This window comes from Rhinopithecus bieti, unplaced genomic scaffold (genome assembly GCF_001698545.2).
Source record: "Rhinopithecus bieti isolate Rb0 unplaced genomic scaffold, ASM169854v2 scaffold_20129, whole genome shotgun sequence".
Lineage (NCBI taxonomy): Eukaryota > Metazoa > Chordata > Mammalia > Primates > Cercopithecidae > Rhinopithecus > Rhinopithecus bieti.
Window position 1 is genome coordinate 55740 of NW_016809657.1, and position 26284 is coordinate 82023.

The 26284-nt window shown below is 45.9% G+C and overlaps 2 protein-coding genes across 2 annotated transcripts in view; one reads left to right on the forward strand and one right to left on the reverse strand.

Annotated features, from left to right (window-relative positions):
* LOC108540776 (tumor necrosis factor receptor superfamily member 10D-like) overlaps window positions 1-9399 on the forward strand; it is a 34994-nt gene extending 25595 nt beyond the window's left edge. The window contains 4 exon segments of the mRNA XM_017889958.1: window positions 151-337; window positions 339-494; window positions 7843-7915; window positions 8086-9399. Of these exon segments, the coding sequence (XP_017745447.1) occupies window positions 151-337; window positions 339-494; window positions 7843-7915; window positions 8086-8219 (550 nt within the window). The 3' untranslated portion in view covers window positions 8220-9399.
* A 15305-nt stretch (window positions 9400-24704) lies between these two features.
* Window positions 24705-26284, reverse strand: part of TNFRSF10C (TNF receptor superfamily member 10c) — a 17909-nt gene continuing 16329 nt past the window's right edge. The window contains exons 5-6 of the mRNA XM_017889959.1: window positions 25361-25561; window positions 24705-24733 (exon numbers count right to left, since the gene is read on the reverse strand). Coding sequence (XP_017745448.1) covers window positions 24715-24733; window positions 25361-25561 — 220 coding nt within the window. The 3' untranslated portion in view covers window positions 24705-24714. The remainder of the gene's footprint in view (window positions 24734-25360; window positions 25562-26284) is intronic.

Below are 26284 nucleotides of genomic sequence, written 5' to 3' on the forward strand. Positions count from 1 at the left end.
CCTGGGCTGACTGTGGGGGACACATGGCCATTTTGAGCAGCACACAGACTGGCGGGCCGTGCTGCAGCCCCGTGATAGTAGGCTGCTTCCTGCAGCCTGGGTGACACCATCGCTGCACAGCTGGCCTCGTGGGGATGGGGTGACCACCTGACCCACCTCAGCAGTGGGTGCTGGATGTGCTGAGCCTCAGCTGCCTGGGGTGACCTCACTGGAAGGGATTGGGGATGGCAGGTCCAGCTGCCAACTGGGGACCTTGAAGCCGAGCCCTGGGTGTGGACTTGAGTGGGCTGTTTGCCTTCCCAAGGTCTTTTTCTGGTGTTCATGTCCTTCACGAGTTCATGTCCCTTCACGGGACAGAGGACAATGCCCACAACGAGACCCTGAGTACCAGATTCTTGCAGCCTCAGGTCTCCGAGCAGGAAATCGAAGGTCAGGAGCCAGCAGAGCCAACAGGTGTGACTGTACAGTCGCCAGAGGAGCCACAGCGTCTGCTGGTGAGTTGAGGAGGGACTGTGCCATGCCTGGCCTGCTGCCTGCACAGGACTTTGAGGACAGTGGGAGATGGCAGTGCCTCCATTCTCCTGGCCCAAGGGGACATGAAGCCTTTGGGAGAAGGGACTGCAGGGGACGGAGCAGCTGCACTGAGGTGGTGACTGTGGCAGTCTGCAGGATATCTGCTTCTTATTCCCTGTCCCCAGAGCCTGGATCTCCACAGGCATACAGTGGGTGTCACAGGGTTCTTTGATGACTGACTAAGGCTGCACAGTCTCCATCGTGTGCTCCTAACAAAACTCAGGGAGCTCTTGCTTGAAACAGCAGAAGTTTTAGATGTACTTCAAAATTCTCACCGCATTGAACATACTTCACAGTAAATCTTTGTCCGGATATCTGATCAAGTATGTAAGGAGGCTTCTGGGAGGAAGTAGGATTTCTGAGTCAATGCGTAGAAGTGCTTTTGTATTACACAAACACACATATCTATTCACTTGGATTCACCAGTTTTGATATGACATTGAGTAGGTGTGAAATCTGGACACACATTTTTTTTTTTTAAGCTTCGAAAGTTCTTTCCTTCAAGATAAGATGATCCTATCTAATTTCTTATGAACTTTGAAAGAACGATTTGGTTTGTGGCATTCACCAGTGGAACGTCGGTGCCATTTCTTTTGTGATGCTGTGTGAAGGGAGGAACTCTCTGAATTGTTCTGAGTCACTGTCTCCTTCCTCCTCGCCTGTTTAAGAAGTGATTCTCCTCTTGTTCTCTGCTTTTGGCTCCTCTTTGATCACTTGTCAAATACTTTTCTGGACAAGGATCACTTTCCACCCGTTTTCTTCCTTTCCTATAGCTACACCCCATGTTTTTTTTTAATGAAGAGAAGTATAAAAAGGGAAGAAAACAAACAAAAAATGTCAGCAATTACTCCATGCTGCTGAATCTCATTGCACCTTTGTTTTGTAATTTGTAGAGATCTGATCTTGCTATGTTGCCCAGGCTGGTCTCAAACTCCTGGCCTCAAGTCATCCTCTCACCTTGGCCTCCCAAAGTGGTGGGATTACAGGCATAAGCCACTGCACCTGACCGCGTTGCACATTTTTTGAAAGTGGTAAATGCAGAGCCACACATCTGCCATACTACAGGAAAGTTCTCAGTCATAGTGGTAGTCCCCCAACACTTCCTCCAGCCCCTATCCCTTCTTAATTCAGGTAAATACAACAGAGAATTTCTTGTGATTCTTTGTGGAAATCTTTATGCATATGCCACGTATATTCATACAAGCATATGTACATTTTGTTTACATTACAGGGATTATGTTACATATAATACACTGCCAAAGGAAACTTGTTTTCATTTTTTCTTTTTCCTTTTTCAAATTTATTTTGATTCAGGGGGTACATATGCAAGTTTGTTACCTGGTTACATTGTTTGATGCTGAAATTTGGGGTATGAATGATTTTATCCAGGTTGTGTGCATAGTATCCAACAGTTAGTTTTTCCGCCCTTCCTCCTCTCCCTCCCTCCCCGCCCTGGTAGTCCCCAGTGTCTATTGTTGCTGACTTTATGTTCGTAAGTACCTGATGTTTAGCTCCCACTTATGAGTGAGAACATGCAGTATTTGGTTTTGCGTTCCTACGTTAAATCACTTAGGATGATGGCCTCCAGCTTCATTCACGTAGCTGTAAACAATATGATTTCATTCTTTTTTATGGCTGTGTAGTCTCCCGTGGTGTGTATACCACATTTTCTTCATCCAATCCACTGTTGATGGGAACCTAGATTGATTCCATGTCACTGCTATTATGGATAGTGGTGTTTTTTGGTAGAATGATTTGTTTTCCTTTTTTTGTGTGTGTGTGTGTGTGTGATGGAGTCTTGCTCTGTCACCCAGGCCGGAGTGCAGTGGTACGATCTCGGCTCACTGCAACCTCCGTCCCTCCAGGTTTAAGCAATTCTGTGCCTCAGCCTCCAGAGTACCTGGGATCACAGGCACGTGCCCCCACGCCCAGCTAATATTTTGTATTTTTAGTAGAGACGGGGTTTCACCATCTTGGCCAGGCTGGTCTTGAACTCCTGACCTCGTGATCCACCCGCCTCGGCCTCGCGAAGTGCTGGGATTATAGGTGTGAATCACTGTGCCTGGCAGATTTGTTTTCTATATGTACCCAGTAGTGGGTTTGCTGTGTTAAATAGTAGTTGTTTTAAAATTCTTTGAGAAATCTCCAAGCTCCTTTCCATAGTGGCTGAACTAATTTACATTCCCACCAAAAGTATATAAATGATCCTTTTTCTTCATAGTCTCGCCAGCATTTTTTGTTGCTGGCTTTATTTTTCTTTCTTTTTTGTTTTTTTTTTTTTTGAGACGGAGTCTCACTCTGTCACCGAGGCTGTAGTGCAGTGGCGCGCAGTCTCGGCTCACTGCAAGCTCTGCCCCCCGGGTTCACGCCATTCTCCTGCCTCAGCTTCCCAAGTAGCTGGGACTACAGGCACCCACCACCATGCCCAGATAATTTTTTGTAATTTTAGTAGAGACGAGGTTTCACTGTGTTAGCCAGGATGGTCTCGATCTCCTGACCTCGTGATCTGCCCGCCTTGGCTTCACAAAGTGCTGGGATTACAGGTGTGAGCCACCGCGCCCAGCCTGTTAATGGCTTTTTAATAATCGCCATTGTGACTGTATGAGATGGTATCTCATTGTACTTTTGATTTGCATTTCTCATGATTCATGGTGATGAGCATTTTTTCATGTTTTTGGCCACTTGTATGTCTCCTTTTGAGACATGCCTGTTTATGTCTTTTGCCCATTTTTAATGGGGTTGTTTTCTGTGTGTTCATTTAAGTTGTATATAACTCCTGAATATTAGACCTGTGTCAGATGCATAATTTGCAGATACTTTATCCCATTCTGTAGGTTGTCTGTTACTCTGTTGATACTTTTTTTTTTTTGAGACAGACTCTCACTCTGTCACCTAGGCTGGAGTTCAGTGGCATGATGTCAGCTCACTGCAACCTCCACCTCCCGGGTTCAAGTGATTCTCCTGCCTCAACCCCCTATTAGCTGAGATTGCAGGTACACACACCACCATGCTCAGCTAATTTTTGTATTTTTGGTAGAGGTTTTGTCTTGTTGGTCAGGCTGGTCTTGAACTCCTAACCTCAGGTGATCTATCTGCCTCGTCCTCTCAGTGCTGGGATTACAGGCGAGAGCCCCCACGCCTGGCCTGTTGATAGTTTCTCCTGTTGTGCAGAAGGTCTTTAGTTCAATTAGATGCCACTTGACAATTTTTGTTTTTATTGCATTGCTTGTGAAGACTTAATCATAAATTCTTTGCCATGGCTGACGTCCAGAAGGGTGTTTTCTAGGTTATATTCTAGGATTCTTATAGTTAACCTTTAAACCACGAACTATAAGAGGTTTAAAGGTAAGCTTTACCTTTAATGCACCTTGAGTTAATTTGTGTATATGGTGAAAAGTAGGAGTCTAGTTTCCATTCTTCTGCATATGGCTAGCCAAATATCCGAAGCATCTTCTGTTGACTAGGGAGTTGTATTTGTCCATTTTCATACTGCTATGAAGAAATACCTGAGACTGGGTAATTTATAAAGAAAAAGAGGTTTAATGGACTCACATTTCCCCATGGCTGGGGAGGCCTCACAATCAGGGCCTAAGGTGAAGGATGAGCAAAGGCACATCTTACATGGAGACAGGCAAGACAGCATGTGCAGGGGACTGCTCTTTATAAAACCATCAGCTCTTGTGAGTCTTATTCACATCACAAGAGCAGAACCGGAACAACTCGTCCACATGACTCAGTTACTTCCCACCAGGTCCCTGCCATGATATGTGGGGATCATAGGAGCTACAATTTAAGATGAGATTTGCGAGGGAATACAGCCAAATTGTATCAGGAGTCCTTTCCTCGTTGCTTATTTTTGTCCACTTCGTCAAAAATTAGATGGCTGTGGTTGTGCAGCTTTAATTCTAAGTTCTCTATTCTGTTCCATTGGCGATGTGTCTATTTTTGTACCAATATCATGTTGTTTGGGTTATGGTAGCCTTAGAGTGTAGCTTGAAATGGGGTAACGTGATGCCTCTAGATTTGTTCATTTAGCTTCGGATTGTTTTGACTATTTAGGCTCTTTTATGATTCTATATGAAGGTAAGAATAATTTTTTCCAATTCTGTGGAAAATGACATTGATAGTTTGATAGGAATAGTATTAAGTCTGTAGATTGATTTGGGCAGTATGCCTATTTTAGCCGTTTTAATTCTTCCAATCCATGAGCATGGAATGCTTTTCCATTTGTTCATGTTATCTATCATTTCTTTTAGCAGAATTTTGTAATTCTCTTAGAGATCTTTCATATTCTTGGGTAGAGGTATTTCTAGGTATTGTGTGTGTGTATGTGCGTGTGTGTGTGTGTGTATGTGTCTGTTGTAAATGGGATTGTGTTCTTGATTTGGTCCTCAGCCTGAACGTTATTGGTATATAGATATGCTACTGATTTTTTTTTCTTTTTGAGACAGCATCTCACTCTGTTGCCAGGCTGGAGTGCAGTGGTGCGATCTTGGCTCCCTGCAACCTCTGCCTCCCGGGTTCAAGCAATTCTCCGGCCTCAGCCTCCTGAGAGGCTGGGATTATAGGCAGGTGCCACCACGCTTGGCTAATTTATTTATTTATTTATTTTTTTTAAACAGAGTCTCGCTCTCTCACCCAGGCTGGAGTGCAGTGGCACGATCTCACCTCACTGCACGCTCCGCCTCCCAGTTCATGCCATTCTCCTGCCTCAGCCCTCCCGAACAGCTGGACTACAGGCGGCACGCCGCCCACGCCCAGCTAATTTTTGTATTTTTTAGTAGAATGGGGTTCACCATGTTAGCCAGGATGGTCGCCATCTCCTACCTGGATCCGCCCCTCGGCTCCCAAGTGCTGGAATTACAGTGTAGCCACGTGCACTCGTGGCTGCACTTGCTATTGTTGTATTCTTTAGTAAAGACATGGGTTCCCCATGGGTTGGTCTCATGCTGGTCTGAACTCCTTGACATCGTATCCACCTGCTTGCCTCCCAAGGCTGCGATACAGGTGAGCCATGGTGCCCCACGCTACTGATTTATAGCATTTGATTTTGTATGCCTGAAATTTTGTTGAGCGTTATTAGTTCCAGAGCCTTTTAGTGGAGTCTTCCAGGGTTTTCAAGTGTAGAATCATATCGTTCCATTGAAGAGTTTGACTTCTTCATTTCATATCTGATTCTTTTCTTTCTTTCCCTGCCTGAGTGCCTGGCTAGACTTCCAGACTAGCTGTAATCGGGAAGTGGTGAGCGTGATGCTCCCTTCTCTTGCTCCCAAGTTCTCATGGGAATGCTGTCCCAGCTTTTGCCCATTCAGTATGATGTTGGCTGTGGGTTTGTCATTAGATGAGCTTACCATGTGAAGAGGCTGCTCCTAATGGAACTTTCTGATGTATTTTTAATATCCAAAAAGCAAACACCTCTTCCATATTTTTCAAAATATATTAATTTTACCCAAATAAATTACATTAAAAGATTTGCTCCATCCTCAACCTCCTGAAAAACCAGTGGCATTTTTGTCAATTCCGTTTAAAATTAAAAATAATCTGGAAATACTGAATATTTATAATTTAAATAAAATATTTATCATATTTATACATATTTTATAAATATTCAGTTTTATAATTAAATACATAAATCATGATTTAAATCTTTTTTTTTTGAGATGGGGTCCTCGCTCTGTCGGCCCAGTGCTGGAGTGTAGTGGCTGGATCTCAGCTCACTGCCAAGCTCCACCTCCCGGTTCACGCCATTCTCTCTGCCTCAGCCTCCTGAGGAGCTGGGGACTACAGGCCCCGCCACATCGCCGTCAGCTAGTTTTCTATTTTTAGTAAGAGACGGGTTTCACGGTTAGCCAGGATGGTCTCCGATCTCCTGACCTTGTGATCACGCGTCCGGCCTCCCAAAGTGCTGGATTACAGGTTGAGCCACTGCGCCTGGCATAAATACATATTTTATAATAAATACTATATTAGAAATATATGAATTTATATGGTAAAACTATAAATAAATTTATACATAATAAATTATAATATTATATATAATATATAAATTAACATAATGATTTATATATATAAAATCTATAATATACATAATAAATTTATATATAGAATAGTGAATATAAAATATTCAGTATTTCAGATTCAGTATATTTATCAGTATAATATCAGCAATAAAATTTATTTATAAATTATAAATAAATCAAATTCAGATCTCCTATCAAAGGAGAATAACATTGGTGTTCAAGATTTATTGTAACTGAATTGTGATTGTGTTTCCTCAAATAAATTAATTCCTGTTTCTTATGCTGTTGAGTATTCGATCCAGCTGAGTTTGGATAGCCTTGTATTCTGTTTGACTGATTATTGCACTGCTATGCTTTTAACGTTCCTCCCAAACATACATTTCTATTTCAGGATTGTAGTTTCATTCTGAGGGATTTTAAATGGACATTGAAAATAATGATTATTGTGTTCTGCCTCTTCCAAGCGTCTCGCCTCATTTAATTTCCATCTTGTTGCCTAGGCCGACTTTCAAATCAGAACCATGTTCCAGCGTGCTTAGGGAAGGCAGGAATGTGTGGTCCCTGATTTGATTCTGGAGAAAGACCCCAAAGTGTCACCCTAGGAATGCCGTTACACTTTTGTTCATATATGAAATTCTCATAAATCAAGACACACCTACTATTCATAACAGTTATTGAAAAGAATCAAATTGGATGGTTAATTATATCCAAATGTCTCTTCCAGCGTCCCATAGGAGACGCTGATTTATTTAATTACACTATTATGACTATGATACCAGTATTAATGATCAAAGGTCATTATACAGTCTTGGAATAAAGCTATTTTTTAGTCTTTCCTGGGTACTGCTCATATGTACTTCTCTGCCGGCCCAAGACTTCGCTGGAGAATTGTGTAAGGAAGTGATCATTTTCCTGTGAGGTGAGTGGGAGTTGATTAGTATGGGCAGAAGGGGACCTTTCTGGGGGGTGGTGCAATTTCTTATGTCTTGATCAGGGGATAATTACCCAGGCGTATTCAGTAGTTCAAACTGGCAGAACACTTACAAGTGAGCATTTATGCATGCCACTTATTCCCTCAATGAGTCACCAGCACACAGAGTCCAGTATGCAGGACCAGAGGTTTGTCTCCATCTCCATAGAGACCTGAGATGGGAAGCCCTGCAGGTCTCTTGCTGGCTGGTGGTCGGGGTCAGTACTGGACTGCAGAACTCCTGACTCTGACCAGAGCATTCACTATTGTGTGTTACAGGAACAGGCAGAAGCTGAAGCGTGTCAGAGGAGGACGCTGCCGGTTCCAGTGAATGGTGCTGACCCCACTGAGAGTAAGTGTTTTGTGCCTTGAGACAGGGAATAGGGACAGTGTCCTAACTGCTGTCCCTATAGCTGAGAGGGTTCTTCTGGAGCATTCATTGCTGGAAGCAGGGGGGTCCCATGTCGATCCTGTGCTGATTGTCCTTGGAGCATCGAGACCCTAAATCTCCTCTCTTCTCAGTCAACACCTTGCTGGATGCCTCGGCAACACTGGAGGAAGGACATGCAAAGGAAACGATTCAGGACCACATGGTGGACTCCGAGAAGCTCTTTTATGAAGAAGATGACGCAGGCTTTGCTACGTCCTCCCTGTGAAAGAATCTCTTCAGGAAACCAGAGCTTCCCTCGTTTACCTTTTCTTCTAGAAGGGGAAGCAGCCTGGAAGAGACAGTCCAGCACTTGACCCATGCCTCAACTAACTCTGCGATCCAATATGGTGCAGCTTACCAAAGGTCCTAGAACTTGGTCAGCGCACTTGAAGTAATTTTTATGAAATACTGCGTTGATAAGGAAACTGGGAAAATTTGTATAAGGCTCTTGTGTATTAACGGTGGTTTTCGTCCAAGTGCGGTGGCTCATACCTGTAATCCCACCACTTTGGGAGGCTGAGGCTGGTGGATCACTTGAGTTTAGGAGTTTGAGACCAGCCTGGTCAACACAGTGAAACTCTGTCTCAATTTAAAAAGAAAAAAAGTGGTTTTAGGATGTCATTCTTTCCAGTTCATCATGTGACAAGTCTTTTCTTAAATTTCTTATATTGCAAGCTCCATCTCTACTGGTATGTGCATTTAATGACATCTAACTATAGATGCCGCACAGCCACAATGGTTTATCTTATAGTTTTTTCACTTGAGAATGGGATTATCTATCTAGTTATTAGCTGTATTTTCAGTTTAGGATATTTTTGAGTTAATGATAAGATTATCAAGACATAGTCCTATGCTAAGTCCTGAGCATATGGACTTACGAGGGTTCGACTTAGAGTTTTGAGCTTTAAGATGGGATTATTGGGGCTTACCCCCACTTTAGAGAAACATTTGTATTGCTTACTACTGTATGATGTACATCTTTCTATTCTCCGATTTTTGTGTAATGATGTAAGCATGGACGAACTTTAGAAAATGCGCTTTTTAGGTTATTTACATGGGTTGCCTGGATACAAATCAGCAGTGAAAAATCACTAGAAATATAACTAGCGATGGGAGAAATCCTCCCTCCGTGGGAGGCACTGACTGTGTTCCAGTTCTCCCTCCTACGCCCTGACACTGGATGAGGGTTTGATGACTGGCAACTTCTCAGGGGGCCAGCCTGTCTTACTTGATTTTAGACGTATATAGCCGTATTTATTTATAAATAAATATTTATTTATATTTATTTATAAATTGATGTTTGCATATGCCCAGGATTTTGAAAAGGGTGGTATCTTTGGGAAGCCATGTGTCTGGTTTGTCCTGCTGGGACAGTCATGGGACTGCATCTTCCTAAGTGTCCACAGCAGATGAGGACAGTGAGAATTAAGTTAGATCTGAGACTGTGAAGAGCTTCTCTTTCAAGCACCATTACCGTTGAATATTAGTGAATCTTGGGCCACCTTTGGACTCAGGGCAGAGCAGGTGTTTATCTGCCCCGGGATCTGCCATGGCATCAGGAGGGAGGAGTGGATGGTGCTTGGGAATGATGTGAAATATTTGCTGACTCAGGAGTGGATGGGCCCCTCTCGCTTCTGGTGGTCTGTGACCCTGAGTCCCTGGGCTGCATTTTAGGGTAGAGATTCCTGACCTGAGCTGCATTTTAGGGTACAGATTCCCTATTTGAGTCATTGGGCTTCTCTGTAAGCATCTGACTCATCTCCAGTAATGACCAATGTCTTAAACAGTATATGACAGCGGGAACCTCAAATGGGCGACACAATTTGTCCTTGTCGTTCACCCATCGATTGATTGTTTATTTAAGAACCGTCAGTAAATCGATTGTAGGCCTCTTTTCCAGAAACCCTTCGTCGTACACAGTCAGTCCAGTCTGGGATAGGATGAATTACAGATGTAGTTTATTCTAGCGGTTTCAGTCCTTTCCAGTCTAATGGCATTGTGTGTTTTGTTTCCGGGGGACTGGTTTGCTGGGGACAAAGTAGAATCTGCCTGGGGGGGGGGGGAAAGATCGCACATTCAGGAGTGTGTCGTCGCGTGGAGTTTTAGGAGGGGGGTGGCCTTTCTGGTCGGAGCAGCTTCCATCTTCTCCCCACTTCCATCATGGCTGTCCCCACGCGTTGTCCCCTGCCACTTCTGGAAGGCACAGTGCTGCTGCTGCCTTCCTGGTCTTCGCCTTTGCTGCGGCCTTCCGGGTGCAGGAGATTGGCCTCAAAGGCTCAGAGGGAGCCAGTCCGGACCCAGCTCCCTTGTTCCTCTCCTTCCGAGCCTTCCTTGAAGATGCATTGGAACTATCAGCCTTATCAGTGTTTGAGCTATTCCTTTTGAAGTAAAGCTTCCTGAGAACGTGAAGTTGTTGGGGTTTTTGGGGGGTGGGATATTCTGTTTAGGTTTTGCTTTTAATACCCAGGCCAAATAGCACATAACCACCTGATTATGTAGATAATGCTTATTGATGTTTATGACCAAATAAATGTGAAACTATATAAAAGAGGTGTGGTGTTCGTTTATTTCCATCCTCCCCTCCTGTGACACAGCTCTGATTGGCAGGAGGCCAGGGCTTCCTTCCTGCTGGGACTCCTTACTTGTCCCCTCTCTGCCTTCGGTGTGTGGGGGGAGATTCCTGCCTATGACTCCCTGGATTTTAAAGGACCAGGTTCTTGGGCACTGGAATTCGTACCTCCTCCCTGTTTCTCTCCTGTCTGCTCCTCCCTCTGGGGAGAGGGACACCAGCCCTTACCTGTATCCGCATCAGTGGACCCAGGTTGCTCAGCCCTGTAGGCACCTGGGAGACCCATTTCTCTCTCTCTCTCTCTCTCTCCCTCTCTCTCTCTCTCTCTCTCTCTCACCATTTCCATCCTCCTCCACATTCTTCCAGCCCCGCCCTCCTCCTCTCTGGACCAACCCTGCTTTTCCTCCTCCTCCATTCTCCCTCTTCTTCTTCCCTTTATCCCACCCAGCAGTAAATAAGTGTCACAGGGGAGAGACCGGTATCTGGCCCAGTGGTGCAGAGGTAAAGATGTTACCAAGACAGTTTCAGGTAAAGAAAAGCAGATTTATGGCCAGGCACGGTGGCTCACGTCTGCAATCCAAGCACTTTGGGAGGGCGAGTTGGGTGGATTACCCAAGGTCAGGAGTTGAGGACCAGCCTGGCCAACATGGTGAAACCCTGTCTCTACCAAAAGTTATAAAAGTTAGCCAGGAGTGGTGGTGCATGCCTGTAATCCCAGCTACTTGGGAGGCTGAGACAGGAGAATTGCTTGAACCTCGAAGGGGAGGTTGCAGTGATCTGAGATCACACCATTGCACTCCAGCCTGGGCGACGAGAGCAAAACTCTATCTGAAAAAAAAAAAAAAAAAGCAGATTAGAGAAAGTAGGAAAATGTGTAGCAAGGACGCAATGTGCAAGTCCGCAGAGAGGAGCTGACTGCAAAGTGACAAAGGCTTGCTGGAGATTTTATAGGCTAGTGTTGATGACGACTGCTGAAGAAGGCTTTGTGCAGTACTGATAAGCCAAGGTTGCAGTGAGCCAACTTGCAGGTGTCTGATGATAGCTGAGTGCAGGAAGATTGTGAGTTATTTGCACAGGAGGGCTTTGTGTCTTGGACCACAAAGAAAGGCAGACTTACGTAAACCGTGAAAATCTGAGACAGATCTCAGTTAATTTAGAAAGTTTGTTTTGTCAAGGTTGAGGATGCATGCCCTTGACATAGCCCCAGGAGGTTTTGATGACATGTGCCCCAGGTGGTCAGAGCCCAGTTTGGCGTTTTGGTTTTGTTTGTTTTATTTTTGTTTTTGTTTTGTTTTTTGAGACAGAGTCTTGCTCTGTCACCAGGCTGGAGCGCAGTTACATGATCTCGACTTACTGCAACCTCCACCTCCTGGGTTCAAGCTTCTGCCTCAGCCTCCTGAGTAGCTGGGATTATAGGCGCCAGCCACCATGCCTGGCTAATTTTTGTACTTTTAGTAGAGATGTGGTTTCGCCACATTGGCCAGGCTGGTCTCAAACTCCTGACCTCGGGTGATTCGCCCACCTTGGCCTCCCACAGTGCTGGGATTACAGGCGTGAGCCACCACACCCAGCTGGTTTTATACGTTTTAGGGAGACATGAGACATAAATCAACATATGTAAGATGAACGTTGGTTCAGTCCAGAATAGGTGGGTTAACTGGAAGCAAAGACAGGACAACTCCAAGCGGGGAGGGGGCTTCCAGGTCATAGGTAGATAAGAGACAAATGGTTACATTCTTCTGAGTTTTCTGATTAGCCTCCTCAAAGGAGGCAATCAGATGTGCATTTATCTCGGTGAGCAGAGGGTGACTTTGAATAGAAGGAAAGGCAGGTTTGCCCTAAGAAGTTTTCAGTTTGACTTTTCCCTTTAGCTAAGAGATTTGGGGGCCACAAGATTTCTTTTCCTTTCACACTTACCTGCTTTCTCTTTTTGCTCTCCCCTGCTCCCACCAGCCTGGCTCCCTTTCCCTAATTAGGACTCCACAAGAAGGCTCTGTGTCCTCTGGCCTTTCATTACAAGAGACTCCTGTTCTCTAGGCCAGTGCCCCTTTCCCTGACCTTTGACTCCAATCTGGTCCACTCCCAACACACACCAGGAGCACCCCATGGAATGCCCCTCTGAAGGTGAGGATGGGAGTCTACGGTCTCAAGATGGACTTAGAGCCAAAAGTTTGTGTATGTATTTGAAAATAAATCTTGGACAACTTTTCTGACCAAGTTCATAAGGTAGCTTCCTGAAAGAAATACAGTTACTGTGTTAATGTTAAGAGGCATTTTTTCCTGCACACACACACACACACACCCTTGTGCACACCACATACACATGCACGGTTTTGGTTCCAACATCACTTCATTAGTCTTGAGCTGATGTGCTTGCTCTTTCGTTTTTGTTTTCTCAAACTAGGAAGAAATTAATTAACTTAAATATGCATTTATTTATTTTTGGACTTAGGTTTCACATGTTTATTAGCTGTTTGATTCTCTTTTCAAACTGACCTTTTACAACTTTTATCCTGCCTATTGAGACACACATCCCTGCCCATGCACTTTCTCAAATGCAGACAATAGGTTTCTACTTTCTTGTTTGCCATTTTATTTGGTCAAATATTTTCAGGTGCAGAATTTTTAATGTTAAGAAACAAGCTATTGATAGATTTAATTTGTCATTCATTATAATCTTATGAAAGTCCCCTCCTGGACAAAAGGCAATGTAAAATTCTTCAGTATTCTTTTTTTTTTTTTTTGAGACAGAGTTTCACTCTGTCACCCAGGCTGGAGCACAGGGCTCACTGCAGCCTTGACCTCCTGGGCTCAAGCTTCCTGCTTCTGTCAAGGGTTTATCTTTCTATTTTATTCTTTGTAGTCATCATGAATGGGATTGTCTTATAGTTATGCCATTTCTCATCAGACCAATAGAATCCTAAATCCTCTTCTCCCACCCTTTTCTCCTCCCCCTACCGTATCCGACCTTGTCCCCTAACAACACCTTACACCGATCTGTCTTTCCCTTCCTCTTTCACCTTCCCTCCTGGCTGTAGTTCAGGGCCTACGTCAGCTAGAGGGCTTCCTGAAGGGCTGCAGAGTCTTGCATGACAGGCACTGGCCCAGGGACTCCTGCGCACTCAAGCTGAGGCTAACCTGAATTTGATGAGCAATTTGATTGCCCTATTTCAAGAATTTAGTGTACTAGGCCGGGCACAGTGGCTCACGCCTGTAATCCCAGCACTTTGGGAGGCAGAGGTAGGCAGATCACCTGAGGTCGGGAATTTGAGACCAGCCTGACCAACATGGAGAAACCCTGTCTCTACTAAAAATACAAAATTAGCCGGACGTGATAGCGCATGCCTGTAATCCCAGCTACTCAGGAGGCTGAGGTAGGAGCATCACTTAAATTCCAGAGGAGGAGATTGCCGTGAGCTGAGAACACGCCATTGCACTCTAGCCTGGCCAAGGCAACACTCTCAAAAACATAACAAAACAAAACAAAAGAATGTAGGCCGGGCGCAGTGGCCCACGCCTGTAATCCCAGCACTTTGGGAGGCCAAGGCAGGCGGATCATGAGGTCAGGAGATCAAGACCATCCTGGCTAACACAGTGAAACCCATCTCTACTAAAAATATGAAAACAAAATTAGCCAGGCGTGGTGGCGGGCGCCTGTAGTCCCAGCTACTAGGGAGGCTGAGGCAGGAGAATGGCGTGAACCCGGGAGGTGGAGCTTACCATGAGCTGAGATCGCGTCACTGCACTCCAGCCTGGGCTGTCTCAAAAAAAGAAAAAAAAAAAAAGAATTTAGTGTACTAAAGAATGTAAAATGTTTCATTAATACTTTATTGTGCATTAATTACATGTTGAAATGAGAAAATGTTGGCTATATTACATTGAACAAAATGTCATGAACATAATGTCATGTATTTCTTTTTACTTTTTTCACGAAGATATTAGAAAATACAAATTTGTGGCTTGGTGCAGTAGCTCATGCCTGTAATCCCAGCACTTTGGGAGGCCAAGGCAGGCGGAACACAAGGTCAAGAGATCAAGATCATCCTGGCCAACATGGTGAAACCCCATCTCTACTAAAAATACAAAAATTAGCTGGGCATGGTGGTGTATGCCTGTAGTCCCAGCTACTCAGGAGGCTGAGGCAGGAGAATCACTTGAACCTTGGAGGCGGAGGTTGCAGTGAGCTGAGATCGCGCCACTGCACTCTAGCACTCTAGCCTGGTGATAGACCGAGACTTCATCTAAAAAAAAACAAAAAAAAACAAAAAAAACAAAAAACGGAAAATATAAGTTTGTATTCCAGACTCAACTTATATATCATTGGGTAGTGTATGTAGAACATTTCACACACATCTCATTTAATCCTCCTTGTAGTCCCTGAGCTGGTGATGTTTGCTCCATTCTACAAGGTAAATCATCCCTCAGAATCTGTTTGCCCCCACCTAGCTCTGCCACAGCGCCCGTGAGCGAAGCTAAGTTATGTTTAAAATCAAGTTTCTGTCATCAGCAAGGTAATTCTACAGGAGGCTCTCCACTTTTCCTCTCTTCGTGTAAGCACCAAATAAACATCTATGCATGAATCAGTTTTATCTGAGAGAAAGCCAGAAACTAGTGGAGAGACTCCTAAACATGGGGAACTGAGAAAACATCCACACTGAAATGGGCAGGAGAAGCTGGGACACATTCACACACAAACAGCACCTTGTGTGCACTGCAGTGCGATCAGGAGAAAACTCCCAACTCCCAGCTTCTCCCCTGAGGAGTCAAGTGCTTAGGCCACCCATATAGTACCCCAACTTTTACAGTTCCCCTGGAGGGTTTAGCTTTTATATTACCTAGATATGGGAGCGACAGACACCTTTCCTGCTCGCTCTTCAAACTGCAACCTGGGCTGGGCACCCACCAGAAGGACAACTGGAAATGTGGCAGGTACACCAGGCTGTGGCCCCACAGTGGTGTGGCTCTTCTGTTCCTCCATGGCCCCTCCCCATGGTGCTCCACCCTAGTCTTCAGAAGCTTCTGCCCCAAGCTCAGGGAGCCAGTACAGAGGTGCAGGTAGGAGCAGGTGCAGCCTCTGCTGGGTGGAGGACATATGCCCTGGGGATCCAATCCAGAGTGACTGACACCAGCCCTGAGGATGTGGTTTGTCCTCCCACACAGCCTCACACAGTCCACTGCCAACACAGTCCACTGCAGTTTATACAGGGCCTCTGCAGACTTTCCTCTCTTTCTTATTTTACAGGAAGGAGCTGGGCCACAGCAGAGTCACAGAGCTGAAGAGGAGCACAGACAACCCTGGCTGTCTTCAGCCTCCAATCTCTGGGCTCTTTGACAGCCTGAGTGTCTAAGCTTCTGAGCCTTCAGAATTTCTGAGTTCCTGCTTTGATAGAGAGAGGGGCAGGGTGGAAGGACCTGGCACAGAGATTGGACCAGTCCAGCATTGACAGAGCCAGGACCTGGGGTCAGGAACCGAGCTCTGCTCCAGGCTCATTTAAGGTCATCCTGATAGCTCGAGGACAGAGACCTTATCTCCATTCACAGGCGTGGCGGGTGGCAGGGACTGGCCCCAGCTGACCACGGTTTCCCAAGTGCACAGCTGGGAATTCAGTCTTCCCTGCCACCCTCCCCTGCTGCCTAATCTGAGGTCTGCAGATAATTTACATTCAGTCTCAGAAAACTCCTGGACCCTGGAAAATCCTCTAATAACATTGAGAAATCACAAACACAGCAGTGAGATGTACCATTGTTTACTTCTTAGACTAGGAAAGAATGAAAGTTGAGAGTAACAAGGGTGTAGGACTCTTGGTGTGAGAGTAAACTTGTTATAATTTTCTTTTGGAGCACAATTTGTCAAAATCTAAACAAAATTTAAAAATCATTAACTCATTGACTCCACGATTCTGCTTTTAAGTAGTGCACATGGCTATCTGGATATATGATACCTATAAGATGATTGCTGTTAGAATTTTCAAAAACAAATGCAACTATCCACAGAAGGCAACAGTAGAATGAGCCATAGTTCCACTATGAAAGAAAACACTATGCTTTTGTTTAAAAGAATGAGACAAATGAATGTATTGACCAAAGCATTTAATATAATATATATATATATTTTTTTTTTGGCAGAGTCTCTCTCTGTGGCCCAGACTGGAGTGCAGTGGCGCTATCTCAGCTCAGTGCAAACTCCACCTGCCAGGTTCACACCATTCTCCTGCCTCAGCCTCCCCGGTAGCTGGGACTACAGGCGCCCGCCACCACGCTCGGCTAATTTTTTGTATTTTTAAGTAGAGACGGGATGTTAGCCCATGTTAGCCAGGATGGTCTCAACCTCCTAACCTCATGATCCGTCCACCTCAGCCTCCCAAAGTGCTGGGATTACAGGCGTGAGCCACTGCACCAGCCTAGCTTCAGAGTTTTTAAAAAATAATTATGACTGTAAATACATCTTTCTGCCAGTGTTTCCAAGGCATCCTGCAGGGTGTGGACCAAGGAGCCCCACTTGGTTTTGCTGATCCATCTCACCAGCATCCATACAAGGCATCCCTCGGGCTCGCTGCATCAGCTCTGGCCATGAGGATCTCATTGTCCATGAGGCTCGGCTGCCTCATGAGCGGTTTCCAGGAGTTAAAGGGCAGGATCTATCCAAAGTTGTAGAAGCAAAGCCTCTGAGCTGGGTGGAGAAAGCCACAGAGACAGCCAGGTGAACTGGGACTCAGTTCAGAAAGGACAGAAGATCCCACATCAGACTCAGAACCCAAGGGGGGATCCTGGAGAGTCCCCTGTGCTGGCAAACCTGCCGCTGCAGCACCCATCCGCTCCACCCGCTTCCCATCCACAGAGAGCGTGCCCACACTGCCTGGCCTCCCTGGCACCCAAGGTGCTGCAGGGAGTCAAGGTTATCAGAGAATAAGCCCTCACACAGGGCTGAGAACCCACCTGGTGAGGTTGGATGGACAGTACAGAGGCAGAAAGTAAAATGCGTGAGAGCCCGAGGGAAGGAGAGACAGTGGCTGCAGCGGGCGTTCAGAGGAGGGAGGAGGTTGCCTGGTCTGCGCTTTCCATGGGAGCAGGTCCCAGGGTGGCCACTTCCGCATCTGCGGAAAGCGCAGGGCCTAGGGCAGGGGATCTCTGTTTACACCTAGCTCAGCCTCATTCCCTGAGGCTGGGACAGAGGTAGGTGGGGGCAAACAGGTCCTGAGCAATAAGTGAACCCCAAGAGGGAAGAACCCCACCCAGATCTCGGGAATGTGAGGGTGTGAACCCAAATATCTGAGACAGGTCTCAATCAAGTTAGAAAGTTTATTTTGTGGCCAGGCACAGTGGCTCCTGCCTATAATCCCTGTAATTTGGAGGCCAAGGCTGGTGGATCACTTGAGGTCAGAGGTTTGAGACCAGCCTGGCCAACTTGGCAAAACCTTGTCTCTACTAAAAATACAAAAATTAGTTGGGTGTGGTGGCGCACGCCTGTAGTCCCAGCTACTCAGGAGGCTGAGGCACAAGAATCTCTTGAACCTGGGAGGCAGGGGTTACAGTGAGTGGAAATCTCGCCACTGCATTCCAACCTGGGTGACAAAGTGAGACCCTGTCTCAAAAATAAACATATAAATAAATAAATAATTTTTAAACAGTTTATTTTGCCAAGGTTGAGGACATGCCCATGACACAGTCTCAGGAGGTCCTGAGGACATGTGCCCAAAATGGTTGGGGTCAGCTTTCTGTTATATATTTAGGCAGAGATGGGACATTAATCAATATGCGTAAGAGGTACATTGGTTCTGTCCAGAAAGGTGGGACAACCGGAAGTGGAGGCTTCCAGGTCATAGGTAGATAAGAGACAAAAACTTGCATTCTTTTGGATCTTTGATCGGCCTTTCACTGAGTACACAGCTTATATGTAAAAGGGTAGAGGGAGAGGAATAGTCATTCATGCCTTATCTGGCTCAGTGAATCTGCATTTTTCAGAAACAACAGGGCGGAGGAAGCAGTCAGATATGCATTTGTCTCAGGTGGGCAGAGGGATGACTTTCTGTCCCACATCTGTGAAGCTCGGCTATCAATGTACATTGCCAGAGTGAAATTCAGCAGAACTGTTTTAGGGTAAGGATCTTGAGGCCCACAAAGAATTCTCTCATGGGCAAGTTGTGAGGGAGGTATATAGCTTTTTAATCTTCATAACTATCTTATTTAAGAATAAAATGGGAGGCAGGTTTACCTGACACAGTTCACAGCTTGACTTCTCCCTTTGGCTTAGTGATTTTATGGTCCCAAGATTTATTTATTTTTTTTCACAAAGGATTCAATAAAATGTGTGTGCATCGCACTGCACACCGCCTTCCTGAGAGAGAGAGAGGGCCAAGAATACGAGGTTATGTTTTGTACAGCCTCATTTAAAGAACATGAAAAGAAACAAGTGACATTCACTGATATTCATTCATCTTTTTCATCTGAGACCCTTCAGCTTTTAGGGGTCTGTAAAAGACAATGGGCCGGGCGCGGTGGCTCACTCCTGTAATTCCAGCACTTTGGGAGGCCAAGGCAGGCGGATCACGAGGTCAGGAGATCGAGACCATTCTGGCCAACATAGTGAAACCCCATCTCTACTAAAAATACAAAAATTAGCCAGGCATGGTGACATGTGCCTGTAATCCCAGCTACTAGGGAGACTGAGGCAGGACAATCGCTTGAACCAGGGAGTTGGAGGATGCAATGAGCCGAGATCGAGTGCCACTGTACTCCAGCCTGATGACAGAGCGAGACTGCCAAAAAAAAAAAAAAAAAAAAAAAATGGAGAACCCCCTTGATCAGAGTCCGGAGTTGTGGATTCCAACAGTGATCCTGAGAAGCCACCAGCTGTGGGAACTGGTGCATGTCACCTCCCCTCTTTGGTCTCCATGAAAATGATGATAAACCTCTTATCCTGAAGATCTTACAGATTCTCTGCCCCTGTTTGGTCACTGAGATGTAAGTTCATGCAGTAAACTATTCACTTAACAAACAAACAAAAAACAGGGTCTTACTCTGTCACCCTGGCTGGAATGCAGTGCCGCAATCTCAGCTCACTGCAACCTCAGTCTGCTGGACTCAAGCAATCCTCCCACCTCAGCCCCTTGAGTAGCTGGGACTAGGTGCACACCACCACGCCTGGCTAATTTTTGTATTTTTAGTACAGATGGAGTTTCATCATGTTGCCCAGGCTGGTCTGGAACTCCTGGACTCAAATGATTTGTCCACCTCTGCCTCCCAAAGTGCTGGGATTACAGGCATGAACCACCGGGCCCCAGCCTCAGCTGTTCATTTCTTGAGTGTTTCATTTCCTCTATGACAACTATATACTCACATGTAACCATTATGCAATCAAGACAGAGAATTTCCACCATTCCCAGAAAGTCCCTTTCTGCCCCTTTTAGGCAATTTCACCACCCCAACAAGACACAGCTACCTCCTCCCTGGCTTTTCGGAGACTAATGACTTCTATATATATGAGGGTACTTGGGAAAATCTAACGTAAAAGCTCATTCAGAGAATGTGAATATGTTCAAAAATAATGTACCGTATCAATAAGTAAGCATCATGTAGTCTCAATGGAGGCTGAAAAGCCATTTAGCAGAATTATTCACCTATTCTTGTTCTTAGAACAGAATAGGAGGACAATTCATGATGGTAAGAATTTTGTAGAAAACAGGAGCCGGCCGGGTGCGGTGGCTCACACCTGTAATCCCAGCACTTTGGGAAGCCGAGGTGGGCAGATCACCTGAGGTCAGGAGTTTGAGACTAGCTTGGCCAACATGGCGAAACCCCGGCTCTACTAAAAATACAAAAATCATCCGGGCATGATGGTACATATCTGTAATTCCAGCTACTCAGGGTGCTGAGGAAGGAGAATTGCTTGAGCCTAGGCGGCAGAGGTTGCAGTGAGCCAAGATCATGCCACTTCACTTCAGCCTAGGTGACAGAGTGAGACTCTGTCTCAAAAAAAAAAAAAAAAAAAAAGGAATAATTTATCTGAAGAAAATCACAAGACTTAATTGAGTTATAAGAAAATACTTGAATTGAAGCATGTTTTATGATAAGAAAAGTATTGAAGAGATCTTAATTCTATCTTTTTTAAGTGTTTATTTTTAAGTATATAAATATTTTTTGTCTCACTAGGTTGGTCTTGAACTCCTGGCCCCAGTGATCCTCCCTCTGGGGCTTCCCAAAGTGCTGTGATTACAGCATGAGCCACTTAACCCAGCCTCTTATGATCAGTTTTTCGGTAAGGAAACTGCTCCACATTGGTACAGTTTTACAAATGACCGTTGTTCTTGTTAATCTGAATTTAAGATGACATATGTTGTCCTTCTAGAGGCAGGTGGCACCACAGTAGTTAGAAGTTTCATGAGGGGATTCTGTAGGCGTACCCAAGAAGTCCATGATGGACAACATGGATGAGATGTCTATTCTCTTGTGCCTTCTGAATGACACAATCCATCTGCCCTTCCTTCACGCACTTGTGCAGTAAACATCTACCAACACCTGCTTTGAGCCAGGCACTGCTCAAGGTTCTCGTGGCATATAAGGTGATAACACAAGATGAGGCACCTCCCACATGGAGGTGAGAGTGTCCTGTGTAATATGTGTAGCCTGGGCTACATCATCCGGGCAAGCTTTTTGGTGAATTATCAAGTAGACAAGAAAAGCAGAACTGGGATTCAGACAAGAAAGGTTCAAGGTGCAGCTGCATTGGTTACAGGCAGGGATCTTTCCTGAACATATTGAATTGTCTTTCTGGGTCTCAGCTTTCCTCATCTGCAATAATGGGCTGCTAATACCTCCTCACAGAACTACTGTATTAATTAAAGAAGGCAATGTATATAAAGCAGTTAATTCACTGTCTGTAAATATTAGGAGCCCAGTAAAAGCTGGATCCCTTATGTCTGTGATATAGGTATTTTTGGTTAGACAGAGTCTCACTCTGTGGCCCAGGCTGGAGTGGAGTGGCACGACCTTGGCTCACTGCAACCTCCGCCTCCCAGGCTCAAGCAATTCTCCTGCCTCAGCCAGCTGAGTAGCTGGGATTACAGACGTGTGCCATCACGCCCGCATAATTTTTGTATTTTTGGTAGAGCCAGGGTTTTGCCATGTTGGCCAAGCTGGTCTTGAACTCCTGGCCTCAAATGATCTCTGCCTTCGTGCTTTAGGCATTAGCAGTTTGCACATTCCTAAGGAACAGACCCACAGCACTGTGAGGGGTTCTGGGCTCTGTCCATTGACAGTTCCCTTTGACTGTGAGGCTGGAGCTGTCCTCTATACACAGATGTCTGACAGTAGGTCTTCAGGCTGTGGTCATCTATGTCAGGTCACAGATCAGGAAGGTGCAATACCAAAGCCAACTCTGGACTTTCTAAAGCCCTCAATTCCTTTGTGGCATTACCATTATCATCATTTCCATGTACAAGATTGGGGATGAAAAGGATTTCCACTAGATTCAAGTCAGGTGTGGCTGACAGGGAACGACCCTAGGTAGATCTCTTTTTTTGTTTGTTTGTTTCGCTCTGTCGCCCAGGCTGGAGGCTGGAGTGCAGTGGTGTGATCTTGGCTCACTGCAAGCTCCGCCTCCCGGGTTCATGCCATTCTCCTGCCTCAACCTCCCAAGTAGCTAGGACTACAGGTGCCGGCCACCACGCCTGGCTAATTTTTTGAATTTTTAGTAGAGACGGGGTTTCACCGTGTTAGCCAGGATGGTCTCGATCTCCTGACGTCGTGATCTGCCCACCTCGGCCTCCCAAAGTGCCGAGATTACAGGTGTGAGCCACCGTGCCCAGCCGGCCCTAGGTAGATCTCTTTAGCCCTCCTTTGGGCCACCAGGTTACCTGGAAACAGGTAGATTCAAAGTTAGTCAGGAAATGATCAAAGACTGAAGGAGAAAAGTTAGGGAATATTGGAAATAAGTGCCAGGGTCTACCCACCCTCACTTTTTGCATGGCTACTATTCAAATAGCCTAAAAGTGAACCAGAGGAAGGAAGGGAATAGTCACAAATCAGAAGACAATGATTCTGGTTGATTCTAGGAAGAGCTAGCCCCTACCTCTCCTCTGCTTCACCACCAGCACCCAGCCCACATTCACCAAGACCTCAACAGTAAGAAATCACACGGCCATTTGGGATGGTCAAATAGTCTCAGGAAAAGAAAAAAATTGATTGGGCTAAACTCATTTCTCCATAAGGTCAAGATCTACAAACCGTTATTAAGCAAACTCTTTGTGTTAGACAATGTATATAAGACACAATGTGGAAAACAAAGAGATGCCTGATGTTTAAAAAAAGGAAAACAAGTAGCTTATTACTTCAACAGAATATATGCAGTCAGAAAAAGGAAAATGACAATAAAAGGTAAGGAATGTTTGTGTCAAGTGAGGAGTAAAGAGAATAGCTGCCGTATTTCTGAGGAAGGAGAAACCTTTTGGATGAAATGGAGGAGGGAATGTAGGCTAAGGTAATTGTAATAAGGAAAGTGGAGATAAAAGGGGTTGGTCACTTCAGAGCGAGACCTGGGTCCTAAGGAATTTGACAACAAGCAGATGTCCATAGAATGAGCTGTAAACAACAGCTGGACTAGCTTGATTGTCTGTTGGGGAGAAGGTCTTCAAGTAAAGGAAAAGTAAAGCATCTGGTCAGAGAGACTGGAAGACTATGTCATACGGGAGAGGTCAAACCACGAAGGGTCCTAAATGTCAGACCAGGAAGTGCAGGCTTTACTGCATCATCATATAAGCACTCATAGTATGTTAGAAAGGGGTAACGCACTTCGGAGTTTTACACTGTCCTTCCATATATTGCTATCTTGGATCAAGAAACCATTCTTGTAATTCTCCTGAAATTAGAGATGCAATCACTAGGCAAGCATTTGCTGCAGGGAGGGAGAGGGGATTGACACATTTGTGGGGTTTCCACCTGCATTTTTAATTATTTTATTTTATTTCTTGAGCAAGATGAGAAAACATTAAAGTACCCTATATGATGGTCCATACCTTATGGTACATCTAAAAAATTTACACTTGAACAAGAAAAATAGAAAAGAAGAAATGGAGGAAGAGAAGGCGGGGGAAGGAAAGGAGAGGAGAGGAGGGGAGAAAGGAAAGAAAATGATAAAGGGAAAAGGAAAGCAGAAAGGGAAGGAAAGGGAAAAGGAAAGGGAAAGCAGGGAGGAAGAAAGATGGACAGCCGTCCTATTGTGTAGACAGTTCACAGGATATCTCAGAATCCACCTTTTATTCTGATAGGGATCTGGACCTATGTGATTACTGCCTCGATGGACCTCTTGGTGTTCCTGCAATAAACCATGTGAAGGACAAGGAGAGGCTATGGGATGATGTTTGTAAGGTCTCCCCCGGGAATGTGGGCACAGCATTAGAAAAGACAACTAGAACCTTTGATAGCTCAGTATTCCATTCCTGCCAGGGGCTGCTCCTGAACTCACTCTAAAACATGAAGCATGCCTGAAATATTTTATCATGTCCATTTTATCATAGGAAAACTGAGGAACAGGGAGGCCAGAACTCTGTCCCAGGTAGTAAAGAAGACAGCAGTGGTGCCCACCACTTCACTACCTGCATGTAAAATGCCCACCATATGGAATGTCATTAAATGTTTAAAATTTCCTTTAGTTTTATTGACAACCCCCAATATTTTGAGTTTGGAAAAGTAGTGGTCTCTTAGTGCATTTTCTGAATAGACTGCTGGAAGTGACATTTCACATTCAGGGCTTGCTGCAGGGTCCCCAGTATGCAGCTGGACCTGCCATCCCCACCTCCTCCCAGTGAGGTCACCCCAGGCAGCCCAGTCTCAGTACATCCAGGACCTACTGCTGCGGCCAGGCCCCTGATGCTGTGCTCAGGCGGACATCCCATCCTCAGGGTGCAGGCAGTGGAGTGAGGTTGTCACCAGGACTGCAGGAAGGACAAGGCTGCAGCAGGGCCCGCCAGTCTGTGTGACGCTCAAGATGGCCATGTGTCCCCCACAGTCAGCCCAGAGTCCCAAGCCACTTCAGAGAGTCAGGGCAGCCATAAGGAGAAAGGATTATGTCCACCGGGTTCTGCTGTGGGTGGGAGGCAGTTCCTCAGCCCATGAGGCTTCCAGTTTCTGGAGAAACCAAGTCATTCTGTCCACATGTTCAGGGCCTCTTCCACCACCTGGAAAAGGAGGAGTCTCCTTAGCAGGCGGGGAGGGGCCCATGCAGCACCTCCCTCCCAGAGGACAGTGGGGCGCAGGGGTGGGCTGGGGGCAGGGACACTGGACAAGGAGCCCTGGGGCTGGGGACAAGAGGGAGGCCTTCCAATTCAGGGACACACTGAGGAAGGGGGATGAGAAGGGGAACTAGAGTAAAACCAACACGTGGAAAATCTCTGTGTTCTGCTCTGACCAAGGCTGAATAAATCCCGTGACCACTTCTCATCCTCACCCTTGTCACCCATTTGAGAAGCTGACTGCCCCACGCCTGGCTGGGCCTGAAGATGGGAAGAACTGGCCCTGCCATCGCCCAGACTTGGCTGGGAGATGTGGGGACCCCCAGCTCCAGGATACGAACTGATAAGACCAGGGTCCAGGGGGGTGCACCGGATGTGGGAATGGGGCGATCACAAGGAGGAAAATAGAGCCAAGCTGGAGACACCAGGACTTGGGGCAGGGGTGAGCATTTCTGTCTGTGGGAACAGAGCAGAAGGAGGCAGGGCAGAGAGTGTCCAGCGCCCCTGCCCTCAGTCGCCACCTACCTGAGCCTTTCAGGTAAGGAAGGAATTTCTTCCAAAGTGCAAACTTACACAATCAGAAGCACAATTAGAACTACGATTCCTACAATGATGCATGAGAGGTAACCAGAAGAGGCAGGAGTCCCTGGGCTGGCAGTCATTGTCTCTTCAGCATCTGGGGTTTCCACAGTGGCACTGGCGCCAAATTCTTCAACACACTGGCTATCACTCCAGGACGTACAATTACTGACCTGGACTTCCCCACTAGGGCACCTGGGTACACACAGAGAGGGAGGTGAGGACTCTTGAGGGAAAGCTGGCCAGGCGGGATGAAAAGGGAGCCACCCTCCCTCTCCAATGTCCCTGAGAAGGCGTCAAGGGAAGGACAGGCTCCTTGTGTCTGAAGGAGGTCCCCCAAGCTCCCTTGTTGAGGCTGGTTAAAGAGTCTGAGCATGCGCATTTCAGCCCCTCAGCCTCCCTGCTCTGGGGTCACAGGAGCCTTCTGTGTTGGACACACGCTGAGCTTCCCTGGGCTGCAGAGGAGGCCTGCATTAGGAGGAGCCACACGCCAGGAGAAGGTCACAAGTCCTTGTGGCCACAAGCTGAGCCCTGTCCTCCAGTCAACCCACAGTACAAGTGAGCTCTCACCCCCACTTGTCTGCTGATTCCTCCCAATCACAGCAAACATTAGAGGGCCAGAGAAGGACAAATTACTCTTGCCCCTTAAAGCCCAAATAGGGAAAAGACAGGACTTATTAAGGGATTGGGGCCAGGGGTGAGGCTGGCTCGATTGGCTCAGGCCTTCATGGGAACTTGAAGGAGCTCCACCCACAGCCTTCTTACGACTTTTGTCGGTCGTGGCCACTTTTGTCTTTATGGGTCCTCCCTGCATAAAAAATATTAAAAAATAACATTTTTTAAAACAGCTTGGTATAGCAACAAATACAATCCAGACTGGATTCAAGTGTTTTCTTCTCATCTTTTTTTTTTTTTTTT